The sequence below is a fragment of the Capsella rubella genome, unplaced genomic scaffold, assembly GCF_000375325.1.
Source record: "Capsella rubella cultivar Monte Gargano unplaced genomic scaffold, Caprub1_0 scaffold_1, whole genome shotgun sequence".
In the NCBI taxonomy this organism is placed as follows: Eukaryota; Viridiplantae; Streptophyta; class Magnoliopsida; order Brassicales; family Brassicaceae; genus Capsella; species Capsella rubella.
In genome coordinates, this window is record NW_006238923.1 from 3,116,619 (window position 1) to 3,129,469 (window position 12,851).

The 12,851-nt window shown below is 37.1% G+C and overlaps 3 protein-coding genes across 4 annotated transcripts; 2 read left to right on the forward strand and 1 right to left on the reverse strand.

Annotated features, from left to right (window-relative positions):
• Nucleotides 1-15: 15 nt before the first annotated feature.
• Nucleotides 16-3,568, forward strand: LOC17900103 (ATP-citrate synthase alpha chain protein 3). 2 transcript variants are annotated; one of them, XM_006307545.2, is made up of 13 exons: nt 16-115; nt 287-432; nt 742-918; nt 1,003-1,164; nt 1,263-1,343; nt 1,595-1,646; nt 1,773-1,887; nt 1,981-2,062; nt 2,157-2,252; nt 2,573-2,674; nt 2,768-2,884; nt 2,997-3,113; nt 3,247-3,567. In XM_006307545.2, the coding sequence occupies exons 2-13, from the start codon at nt 334-336 to the stop codon at nt 3,319-3,321; spliced, it is 1,275 nt and encodes a 424-aa protein (XP_006307607.1). In that variant the 5' UTR covers nt 16-115; nt 287-333; the 3' UTR covers nt 3,322-3,567. The 2 variants fall into 2 exon arrangements, with proteins under 2 accessions (XP_006307607.1, XP_023632651.1); XM_023776883.1 differs by lacking the exon at nt 16-115 and having other exon boundaries at nt 122-432; nt 3,247-3,568.
• Nucleotides 3,569-4,243: 675 nt separating this feature from the next.
• LOC17898145 (probable receptor-like protein kinase At5g18500) lies at nt 4,244-6,897 on the reverse strand. Its single transcript, XM_023776882.1, has 8 exons — nt 6,803-6,897; nt 5,883-6,470; nt 5,690-5,794; nt 5,496-5,618; nt 5,252-5,422; nt 5,037-5,166; nt 4,750-4,962; nt 4,244-4,667 (listed from the first exon to the last, which is right to left on the reverse strand). Exons 2-8 carry the CDS (start codon nt 6,452-6,454, stop codon nt 4,581-4,583), a joined length of 1,401 nt encoding a protein of 466 aa, XP_023632650.1. The 5' UTR covers nt 6,455-6,470; nt 6,803-6,897; the 3' UTR covers nt 4,244-4,580.
• Nucleotides 6,898-8,333: 1,436 nt separating this feature from the next.
• Nucleotides 8,334-12,391, forward strand: LOC17898811 (serine/threonine-protein kinase haspin homolog). Its single transcript, XM_006306996.2, has 15 exons — nt 8,334-8,412; nt 8,502-8,619; nt 8,710-8,790; nt 9,052-9,130; nt 9,322-9,878; nt 10,068-10,191; nt 10,497-10,606; nt 10,713-10,821; nt 10,929-11,021; nt 11,104-11,165; nt 11,241-11,371; nt 11,463-11,533; nt 11,619-11,671; nt 11,871-11,937; nt 12,024-12,391. Exons 1-15 carry the CDS (start codon nt 8,400-8,402, stop codon nt 12,147-12,149), a joined length of 1,794 nt encoding a protein of 597 aa, XP_006307058.1. The 5' UTR covers nt 8,334-8,399; the 3' UTR covers nt 12,150-12,391.
• Nucleotides 12,392-12,851: the final 460 nt, after the last annotated feature.

Consider the following 12,851-nt stretch of genomic DNA (forward strand, 5'->3'; position numbering starts at 1 on the left):
AAAGGGGAATACAGGTGGTTTAGGCGGGGTGGGTAGGTTGACATTGATCGACAGCTCACAGCTCAACGTCAACGTCTCTTCTGGTTCTGAGCGGCGTCAGCGTTGTGTTGTGTTGGTGAGATCATCTTCTTTTGAACTTCTTCGATCTTATCGTCTCGAAAGTTCTCACCTTTTTTTTTCTCTTTTTTCTTTTGCTTCAGCTATTTTTCGGCGGAGAAAATACTTTTTATTTATTTAAGAGCTAAAAGGACGATCACTGTTTCGTTTGCTACTGTCTCTGTTTCAGATTCTGGGTTTTTCGTTTTTCTTTCTTTGGATTTCTATCGTAACTCGATGGCGAGGAAGAAGATAAGAGAGTATGACTCTAAGAGACTTCTCAAGGCACACTTGAAGCGTCTCGCTAACATTGACCTGCAAATTCGCTCTGCTCAGGTCACTTTTTTGACGAATTCTAGTTCTTTTTTTGTTCTCATCGATCTGCTTTGGATTTTCTAAATATGTTGCGGATTTAACTACGCAAAATTCTATAGCATTATTCAATTGTACCTCTTGAATGAATTGTGCCTGATTGTAATTGAGGAGACTTATCTGGCTGGACTTAAGAGCTAATGAAAGTGAGAATCTTGAGAAAGATGGTTTTTATCTCTCTTGTACGGATGATTTACGGATATGGCTATTGATGATTACTAGGACTGTTTCCTCTATACATTTGGTGATTTGTTTACCGTTGTGTACTTCTAGGTGACAGAAGCTACGGATTTCACTGAGTTAACCAACCAGGAATCATGGCTATCATCTACAAAGCTAGTTGTGAAGCCTGATATGCTATTTGGGAAACGCGGGAAAAGTGGCTTGGTAGCTCTTAAGCTGGATCTTGCTGAAGTTGCTGAGTTTGTCAAAGCGCGCCTCGGCACTGAGGTGACTCATCCTAGCCGCCCGAGCCATAGAACTGCGGGTTAGATTTGTTGTGTCATTGATTTTTGTTTTTTTCATGAGTCGCAGGTTGAGATGGAGGGATGTAAAGCCCCTATTACTACATTCATTGTGGAGCCCTTTGTGCCTCATGATCAAGAATATTACCTTTCTATTGTATCTGATAGGCTTGGCTGCACTATAAGCTTCTCTGAATGTGGCGGCATTGAAATAGAAGAGAACTGGGACAAAGTAATTACCTTTTGGCTCTTTTCTTGTTTCCATGCATTCTCTGTCTTGTCTTAGTTTTTGTTGTTTTCTCTCAATAATGCGGTTTATGGTACCAACAGGTGAAAACTATATTTCTTCCTGCGGAAAAGCCAATGACACTAGAAGTATGTGCTCCATTGATAGCAACACTTCCTCTTGAGGTAAGTATTCATCCTCTGTGACTCTGAAAGCTTCTGAGCCAGTAACACCGTACAACAATTTGTCTTAAGGAAAACGTTGGTATCTGGTTTCAATGTGCATTCATTCTCTGGTTTTTTTGTATTCCTCTGCATTTTCGAAGATGCTGAAATTATGGCTTCTAAGTACTGCAGTCTATGTCAAAGAGATTATTAAGTTAGGTTCTTTCAACTTATGCTTAGCCTGCTCTCATGAGTGTGTCTATGCATTTCAGGTTCGAGCTAAAATCGGCAATTTCATAATGGGCGCGTTTTCTGTATTTCAAGGTATGGGTATATTAATGAGATTTGGCCATATGTTGACTTCAAACATTTGTGCACATACGAAGAGCTTTGAATCGAGATTTCTTGAGGTCATTTTCTTATCATCTATTTGTGTTTTTTTCTGTAAAGATTTGGATTTCAGTTTTATGGAGATGAATCCTTTTACACTAGTCGCTGGAGAGCCATACCCTTTGGATATGAGAGGAGAATTGGACGACACTGCTGCCTTCAAGAATTTCAACAAGTATGTCTAACATTTCTACGCTTCCTGTTGAGATATCCGCAATCACTTTTTTCTTTGGAAACTCATTAGATTGATAAGTTCTAATCAATTCAGGTGGGGAGACATTGAATTTCCTCTGCCATTTGGAAGGGTCCTAAGTCCAACGGAGAACTTCATCCATGGTTTAGATGAGAAGGTGTGAGTGGCCGGATTTTCTTTTAAAACTGCTTCTGTGACTCAAAAAGGAAAGTAATTTTACTGATCATGCATTTGTGTGTTATTTATTGCAGACAAGTGCTTCTTTGAAGTTCACTGTTTTGAATCCTAAAGGCCGCATTTGGACAATGGTAGCTGGAGGAGGTGCTAGCGTCATATATGCTGACACAGTGAGTTGAAACCCTGAGCTTTTATATAAGTAGAGAGTTGCAGTAACAGAACTTAAAATGCCTGCTCCTTGAAATGATCTAATTGTCACGGAATCAACTTAAATTTCAAATTATAGACAGATTATCACCATTATGAGCAGAACCAATCAACTTAGTGTGTTAATTGGTGGCTCTCTGTATTTTTATCATTTAGGCAATCTCATATCCTTGCCATTTGAAAAGACTGGAAACAAAAAAGTTCAAAGAAAGTGTTATTATGAGGATTCCGAAGAATTTCTCACATTAGTTTATTTGTGTTTTCCTTATCTACGTTTGAAAAGGTTGGGGATTTAGGTTATGCATCCGAACTTGGAAACTACGCGGAGTATAGTGGAGCACCTAATGAGGAAGAGGTGTTACAGTACGCAAGAGTTGTCATTGATGTGAGTCATGGCAAAGAACTTAGATTTTGCCATTCACTGTTTTTCTCTAATCAAATCTAGACATTCACGGACCAAATGTTGGGGCTTTGTCAGTGTGCTACTGCTGATCCTGACGGGCGTAAACGAGCTCTTCTTATTGGAGGAGGCATTGCCAACTTCACAGATGTGGCAGCTACTTTCAACGGTATCATCAGAGCCCTAAGAGAAAAGGTACTTTAGTGAATGAAGAAAATAGTTGCTACGTTATTTTTGGGAAGATGAGAGCAATGCCTAAGGACTAGATCGATGTTTTTTAGCAGTTTGTTTTGTGTGCCACGAGCAGGAAACAAGGTTGAAAGCATCAAGAATGCACATTTACGTAAGGAGAGGTGGACCAAATTACCAGACTGGTTTGGCTAGAATGCGAGCTTTGGGAGAGGAACTGGGTGTTCCCCTAGAGGTAACCAAACACTGCTTATGGAAAATTAGCAGCCGTGTGAATATAGAATGTTACAATCTAAGCCTATGAGAAATTATGAAAATTTACTCTGTTGAACCCGGAAATCACCCTTCATAAGGATTGATGATTGCAGGTATATGGACCAGAAGCAACGATGACGGGAATATGCAAACGAGCTATCGACTGCATCATGTTGCCTGATGCATAACCAACCTTCTGTTTTTAAAAACAGATCACAAACTCTGGAGCTGGAGATCGGAAGAGTCAGTGAGTGAGTTTGTTGATTTCTGTTGTTTATCTTTCTTTCCACGTAAAAAAAAAATGAGAAGCTCTTAAAAACTTTCTACAACTGTATTATTGTGTAATTGTAAATTTGTAATCAAACGGTCAACATCTTTATTTGGTAACTATTTGCAAACCTTTGGAAATAATAATGGTTTCTCACATTGATTTTTCGATTTTTTATAGAAAATGTATATATTTTTCTTCTCTTCAACTCTCATTCACAGGAGTGACTACTGCAACTTTTGGTTATCGCTTGAGATAGCATCGCTTGAGATAGCCACCGGATAAGACGAGTTCAACGGGTGAATCTGTCTGCTGGATTTGAGATTTCTAATCTTTTGAATTCCGTGGTTTTTTCTTGATGAAAACTAAAAACATTGTAAGCTTAGTAGCGAAATTACAAGAAGAGGAGGACGTGAAGAAAAAGAAGAGTACCTAGCCCTTGGTGTTGTTCTTCTCTTAAGGCATTTGGTATGGTGTGAATGCTTTGTTCTACTTCTAGCGGCAAATGTTGGCTTATGTTTCCTTTTTTTTCAAGTCTCGTTAAGTTTTGGTGATTGGACATAGAACCGAATATAGTATGTTTCAAATGATCAAATAATGTGACAGAGATATTTTTATCTACCGGTTAGCTCGAATTCATAAAGATTGATGATTGCAGGCATATGGACCAGAAGCAACGATGACGACGGGAATATGCAAACGAGCTATTGACTGTGTTGATTTCTGTTCTTTATTATCTTTTTCCACACAAACAATTAGAAGCTCTTTAAAACCTTTTGTCCCCTCTGGATGTGAATTTGAAAACTGTATTACTATGTGTTGCAACTTGCAAGTGTAATTGTAATCAAACGGTCAAAATACTTATTTGAACTGTACAATAAGACTTCAAAAGGTAAGCTACTTTAGTTTTTTTTGTGTGTAGTAAGGTCACACTCGCTATACACACCAATCTATTATACAAATCCAGTTCCATATACAAAACATGTCTATGCATATCATATATATTACATGTATATTTAACTCTATCATCTGTTAATTCAAATGCAAAAACCGGAAGAAATGAAAGAAAAAGATTGATTCCCAAGAACAAGAAAATGCAGAAGAATCAACAACTCTCAAAGAACAGACAAGACTTTGCGCCATAGCAAATATCTCTGTTTTGTAATGGTAATCTGATTATTAAAGCCTCTTGCTCTGTGATCTTGAAACTGGTGTGCTTCTGTCTGTATCTGAGTTTTCCTCTGGTGTTCTGCGCATTCTCCGCTCCTGTAAGTTGAATTCTTGCTTAAGTTTTTACAAGTCTACATACTTTTCTGTTTTATAAAAAAAGGTTTTAAGAAACACTAACCTCTCTTGGTATGGGATATTCCTCAGACTCCAGCATACGCACAACTTGGCTCATTTTAGGTCTCTTCTCAGAATCAGGATCGATGCATCTAAGTGCGGTAAGAAGAACACGTTTCAGTGCTCGCGTCGCTGGCCTAACTGCTATGTTTGGATCAATTACTTCTTCCAATCTCTTACTGCCCACCATCATCTTCAACCACTCAACCAAATTTACCTGCAAAAGATTGTTAATGGGTCTCATAATTCATCATATTTTTATATTCATTCATCTATCCATACTCTATCTACCTCATTTGCAGGACGAGCATAATCCACAGGATCTCTTCCGGTTATTGCTTCTAAGACCAAAACACCAAAGCTGTACACATCACTCTTCTCATTCAAAAGTCCTGTATTGGCATACTCAGGAGCAACATACCTGCAATACTCAGAAAATAACAATGGCTCAGTCATAAATTTTAAAGCTCTTTTCTCGATAACAAAAAGTTGCTTTGATATATTACCCAAATGTTCCCATCACTCGCGTAGTCACATGGCTTTTCCCATCTCCAAGCAACTTGGCAAGGCCAAAATCAGAAATCTTGGCATTGAATCTGTCATCGATCAATATATTGCTCGACTTGATGTCTCTATGCACTACTTTTGGCTCGATTGCCTCGTGTAGATAAGCAAGACTGCACAAGGAAAAAAACCATTACTTTCAGTAGAAAAAATGTGAAAAAAGAAGTAAATGGTTTGCTTAATTACGCCTTGGATGTGCCGGTGAGAACTTTCATTCTAGCCTCCCAAGTTAGATATCCGTGGTGTTTCATTGCTCCATGTAGCCACTCTTCGAGGTTCCCATTGTTCATATACTCATAAACCAATATCCTAACAGCAACAAACTCACAAAAGTTGGTTTCTTTTCTTCTCTAAACAAAACAAAGTATCAATCTTTATACCTGTGTGTGCCTTCAATGCAGTATCCTAGAAGACGTACCAAGTTCTTGTGACGCACATGACCAATAGCATCTACCTCTACTCTAAACTCTTTCTCAGCTTGTCCCCTACAGTGTCCAGCAACAATCAGTTTTCAAGAGTAATCAACAGATCAAAAGAGAGAGAGGCCTCTATTTCTCTATGACCATAACTCACAAGTGGTTGAGGATCTTTTTCACGGCGACGTGAGTCCCATTGACCAACTCTCCTCTGTATACAACTCCATAACCGCCTTCACCAATCACATTATCCTTTGAGAACCTGTTTGTTGCTATTTCAAGATCTCTGAGAGTAAACCAATGACCCCATCCAAGGTGTGACTCAGGTAAACCGGAAAGAGGTGAAGGTGATGGTGTTGCCATCTCATACAATGATGAAGAAGACCGGTTTGCAACACATAGAGAACCTTCTTTGCCTGAGCCAGAACGGCTACTACTGCTCAAACCATTCTCTCTCTTCTTCTCCATATCCAAGTTAAGCAAGAACTTGTCAGATTCATGGCTGATTATGTCATGAGGATCGAAGTTACTACTAGTTGAGACATGCTCTATTCTGACTTCCTTGATCTCTTTGGATACCGCAGGGGTTTGAATGATGGGAAGAGTTAAGGTTTTGGATCTTCTTGATTTCTTTTTCCAAATGAGACAAAATGAAAGAACAGAGAGTATGGCTATGATGAACAGAGCAATGGCGATGACTATTGCTTGCCAGATCTTAAGTGTAGACATTGTTCCTTCTCCTAATCTGCTTGATTTCAAAATCATCAAACAAAGAAGAGTAAAGCTTGAAACAGTCAGAGCAAGCGAAAGAAATAAATACTAGAAAGGAACTAGATGAAAAATGCTGTGGGATTGATGATGAAGAGACTCCAAGTTGATTCAGTGGTCCCAAAATCATACAAAAAGGACCACTAAGTAGCTAATAACCCAATAAAGCAACAAGATAACAAAATGCAGCAATCATTAACATCTTCATTATCATCCATCTAAAAAGATGCATAGGACAAGCAAAAGGATGATACAAATACAGAGATAATAAAAGACAGAACAAGTAGATGACAGTCTAACGATTGTTACCTCCTACGGATGAAGCTTGACAAGAGAAACTCTTTAAAGAACAAAAAGACAAAAGGTTTTAGATGGAACAGAGGAAACAGAGTTTTTTTTTTTGTTTTTTTTTTTTTGAAGAATGTAGAACTTTTTTTTTTGGTGTGAAGAAGAAGAAGAAAGAGACGAAATCAAGAAAAGTTTAAGCAAATAGAAAAGGAGAAAACTTGAAAACTTAGGCAGTGAAAATCTGGTGGAAGGGAATTAGGAGAAGGAAGAAGAAATGGAGTTATCAAGTGGTAGGTGATGAAAATTTTATCAGTTTTATTCTTCAATATATTTGTTTTCCCCCTCTTAATTGTTCTTTATAACTATAAGGTAGTGTGATAGAGAGAGCTTGCATTGCAAATTACATTTTCATTACATATGAGATAAAAACATCCTCTTACATTTCCGTGAAGGGGGATGATGTTTTAACTACCCAAAGTAACTGTCCAATCTTGTACACCTAGACGGGATAGGAAAACCAAACTTTAGTACAGAAACATTTGTTGTATTAATTAGTGATTCGAGTTAAGACATTGAAAAGACTAGTAAAAGTATGAAATTATTACTAGTGTATTTATGGATATATACAAGTAGAAAATGTTTGATGAACGTCGTTGGGGCTGGCTGTTACCGCAATGTTTTGTTTTTCTTCCGTTCTTGATAAATTAGAATTACGATTTTCTCGGTTTTAAAATATATATATATATATATATATATATATTTGGTATGTTCAATTGTAATTTGTTGTGTTTGGAATGTTGACGTAACTTTTTTTTTTTAGGCTTCAGCTATAAATCCACACAATCACATCATCAATGTTCTAAAATTTTGGTCGGTATATATATAATTGAGAAATAGTATTTTTTACATGCTTTACATTCCATAACTCGTGTGTGTTGTGTGATAACTTGTGTATACACAAGACAACAATCTAATTGATACATGTAATCTTATACATTACTGATTACTAATTTACTATGTAACGTCGTAAAAGACATCATAACACCAATCTACAAGCAGAACATCAAGGGATGTGTCAACAATTAGCTTTTTCTTCCCTTTTTTTCATTTACTGTATATACATAAACCGAAATAGAGAGAAGTTATAGTCATCTAGAAGTATGTTTTAGACTTGAGAAGTAATTAAGAAAGAGGAGCAGGTTGCTTAATCTTTTGGTCATCATCGACGTTCGTTCGTCTACTTGAAAGAGAAAGTCCAACAAATTTAAAGCCTTTCTTCATGTTCAACATTCCCAATATTGATCGTATATTTTATTTTCCAAGTTGCATACACTGTCGATATTATTATACTCTTATTATTATCAATTCCCTCGCACAACAAACAACGTCACATTTTATATAACCCGGTTTGGTTCGGTTAGAACCCCGATTCAAAAACCTATTGGGCTTGAGATGAGATTATGAGCCCAATTTAGATTTTGGATTTTAAAATATTCAGACCCATGAATATCTCCCGCCTTCCCGGTCCAAAACTTTGATTCAAATCATCGACATCTCTCTTTCTCTCTCCCTCGGTGACTGTTGCAATACTGATTTGCGTTTCCTCCTCTAACCTAGAATGGGAGATAGAGGTGAACTAATATGTTTGAATTCTTTATTGGGTTTCCTTAAATTTTCGATTTTTTTTTTGTGTGTCTATCTAAGATGTATTAACGTGCAGTTGATCTTTGGTCTGAGGTCATTAAATCCGAGGAAGAAGACGGCGGAGATATACCCAAAATTGAAGCTGTATACCAAAGGAGGAAGAAGCCTGATAAGTCCTCAGAAGCTGTTAATTTGTAATTTTCTGCTGAGAATTTTAAAAGTGGTTTAATTTGCCTTTTGTATCTATCCGAATCACTTTCTTCTGATGTGTAATTTATCAACAGAGGCTGGTTGGTCAAAGGGGTTCGTACCAGCTCCATCAATGGACCAAAGAGAGATAGCTGGGCTCGTTCCCTCTCCACCAGGTATACATTCTTAGCTTAACCCTAATTTTGTTTTTCTTCTGATTCTGAGGTTTTGTTTTTGCTTGTTGCTGCTTCAAGAGATCTTTTTTTTTTTTTTTGTCAGTGTTCTTGTTTTGTATGTCGTGTCCTTCCAATTCTTTTCTTAAGTTATGAATGACTACTTACTGCACACCTTCTGTTTGTTGAAATGTCAAGGAATTGCCACCAAATTTATACCTGTAAACGAAGTGGCTTATATTTTACTTTTGGTGTTTGTGACAGAGGGAGGGAGAGTGTTGCGGTTGTCAACAATCAGCCTCAGGAGAAACCAGCCAGGAGAAAGAAACCCGCTATTCCGAAGGTAGTCTATCTTTTCCAGTGACGACTTGTGCGGTTTTGCTATGAAGTCTAGTGTTCTCGAAACAAAACATTTCTCGTGTCTCTGGATTCCCATTCTCTCCTGGAGGATGGTCAAAATGTTTGTGCTCCTTTCTTCAGACTCTAATTTTCTTTTGGGAGATGATACACATGTATTTTCTTTTAAACTCTCAGGGAAAAGTTGTTAAAGCTCCAGACTTCCAGAAAGAGAAGGAATACTTTCGTGATATTGATGCTTTTGAGCTTCTGGAAGAGAGTCCTTCTCCCAATAAATCTAGTACATGGACCATGGGTGAACAAGTTGTTCCTGAGATGCCACATCTATCCACAAGATTAGAAAAGTGGCTGATCTCAAAGAAGTTTAACCATGCTTGTGGTCCTTCGAGCACACTCTCTAAGATACTTGAAAACTCAGCCACACGCCAGGAGTCAGTTTTTGATAATGAATCCTTTGATTCATTGCCACTAAAAACCCCAGAAAAGTCTTCTTCTGGCAACCCTTCAGTTTTCCGGCTCATTTCAAGCCGTGATGACAGTTCAGCTGCCGAAGATGTGCATGTTAGAAAAATCAAGATGGAAGCAATTGACCTTGAAGATGAGCTGAAGCAACTGTCTTTGACATCTGATCCGCCCTCCACTCATCTAGATTTCGATAAGTCATTTCTTGATCTATTGTCCGCATGTAGACAGATGCAACCATCAAACTTCTTGGAAGCATTCTCTAAATTCTGGTATGGACTAGAGATTATCTTTTATGTTCTAGCCTTGGCTGTTTGTCTAGTGCTTTTGGTGTGTTATCTTAGGAATGTTGTGCGTTTTTGTTGACACTTTGGTACGCCCCGATTAAGAGATGTGATGTAGTGTTCTTGTATCATTAAGTTCAATTTGAATCAATTATAATTGTGACTCAAATATTGCAGTGAACCAGAAAGCATTGTCAAGATTGGTGAAGGTACATATGGAGAGGCTTTTCGGGCTGGTTCTAGTGTCTGTAAAATAGTTCCAATTGATGGAGACTTCAGGGTTAATGGGGAAGTACAGAAGGTACTTTTCTTAACTCGCTTCTATGTTTCTCCATGATGGTTTGAGACTACAACTTCTAGTTGGTGAAATTATCACTTTAGCATGAACGAAAATATTGGAGAGGGCCAGCAGGCGCAAGTTGAGGTTAATTTGTATTTAGAGAATAACAGTGTTTATGATTTAGATAAGCATCGATTCTTAAGGAAAGGCATGCATATTCTTTCACCATATATGTCTTTTGAATGAGTTATGGTTAATATGTAATACAAATACTTACAGCATATCAATGAAAATATGCAATAATATCTAATATATACTTGATGCAGAGAGCTGACGAATTACATGAGGAAGTGATACTCTCATGGACTCTTAATCTACTAAGTGAATCCGAGACTGAAGCTCAGAATTCGTGCCCGGTGTTCATAAAAACTCAAGAGTATGTCTTCTCAGGAACACAAATAAGCTGGAGATGTCTGTTGGTTCTGTGTTATTAAACTTTTACCAAACTTTTTCACAAACCTTTGCACAAAATGTTGTTGCAGTATAAAAGTATGTCAAGGTCCCTATGACCCTATACTGATAAAAGCATGGGAAGAATGGGATGCAGTACATGGCTCTGAGAATGAACACCCAGATTTCCCAGAAAAACAAGTAAGATTCTTTTCACTCCATAATTTACAAAAACGTCTGTTTATTAGGATGTTGTATGTATAATCTGTAGAAGAACTATTCATTTTCTCTGTGGGTTTTGCTTCCAGTGTTATGTCATGTTTGTTCTGGAACATGGTGGCAAAGACCTTGAAAAGTTTGTTCTTTTGAACTTTGATGAAGCACGGAGCTTATTGGTTCAGGTATGTTATAGACTCTATTTTCTGTAACAGAAACTGAGCAAATGATATTTTTTTAGCTAATTGCATGTGTTTCACATATAAGGTCACGGCTGGCCTAGCTGTTTCTGAAGCTGCTTTTGAGTTCGAGCACAGAGACCTGCATTGGTAATTTTTGATTTGGTAGTTTAGTACTTACTAGTGTTCTCTCGCTTGACCTTCTTGTTTCTTTTCTCTTTTCAGGGGAAACATTCTTCTTAGTCGGAATAACTCGTGTACGTTGCCTTTTGTTCTCGAGGGGAAGCAAATTTTTATCAAAACCTTTGGCGTACAGATATCCATTATAGACTTTACTCTTTCAAGAATCAATACAGGTGATGGTTCGCAATACTGTGATATAATGTAAACCATGAGGTCTTTGATCTAATACTTAACTACCAATTTTCATGGTGCTAATGTGCTCAGGTGAAAAGATACTCTTTCTGGACCTTACTTCTGATCCATACCTTTTCAAAGGACCAAGAGGAGATAAACAAGTAAGGAAACTTAATTAAGCCTCAGTTATTCCAAGAGCTATGAAGATCAAATATTTATCTAAGCTTCAATAATGTCATCATGCAGTCGGAAACTTACAGAAAAATGAAGGCAGTTACTGAAGATTATTGGGAAGGAAGGTAAGTTCCTTTTAGTTTATAAACCGTTAATTTGGAAAATATCTGCAGACAAGACTAAAATAATAAGCAACAAAATTATCTTTCTTTCTAAAAAGCATGAGATTACAATATTGAATGAGCAACCAAACTGAATAGTGCTCAAGTGGTTTGGTCATTTTTATAATCAGCATAATTTGTTTCTTCTTCTATCCAACTACAGCTTCGCTCGAACAAATGTTCTCTGGCTAATTTATCTCGTGGATATCTTACTTACCAAGAAGTCATTTGTAAGTTTGCCGATACATATCTGATTATTAGTTGCCCCAACTTAGAAAAGCCTGTTGATACTCCTTTCCTTGTGTGACTGTTTTAGGAACGGTCTTCAAAAAACGAAAGAGAACTTCGGTCACTGAAGAAGCGGATGGAGAAGTATAAATCAGCTAAAGAGGCTGTTTCAGACCCTTTCTTCTCAGATATGTTAATGGACCAAACATCATGAAGAATATAACAAACCCCATAAGTGATTATCCATAAGCCCCTCTCTCTTTCATGTATAGTTGTTTGCCTAGCCACTAAAATCAACAGTATTAGCTCTTGCTGCATGATATTATTTAAGAATCTATAATCTATATACCAATCTCGATCTCTGCAAATGTAATGCAAGAACTGATATGTTAACCTTTGTTGTATGTGACAATAGTTTAATGGTAGCTTTTGCCTATGCGTATACTTTTGAAACCATGAATTCTTTTAAGAAGAAAGTATCAAGATCTACAAATTCCACATGGGTTGTCCCTACTTGCATGAATAGATCTTCTTATCTCAAGAACAAAGTTGTCACATTTTTAATCTTGTGATAGGCGAAGAACAATATTTAAACCGCGTAGATGATAAATGAGAAATTTGCTTTAATATTAGGCCACTAAACTAATCCATTAAACAGCTAACAAAGCTTTATGTTCTCTGCTTTTTTCATTTTTTCAATATCTTTCCGCTTTTAAGATTTCTTTTAAACCTTTGTGGGTTTTGCTGAGCTAAGCAAAAAAAAAAAAAGATAAAATCCATTGTGATTGTATTAATTAACTACATGATCTTAATCTGCAGCACCAGTCTTTTCCTTTTCCTCCTTTTTGGATAAGAGAAATAAAAATACCAATTTGCAGCTTCTTCTTTGAAAACACTTTGGAGAACTTTATGCATA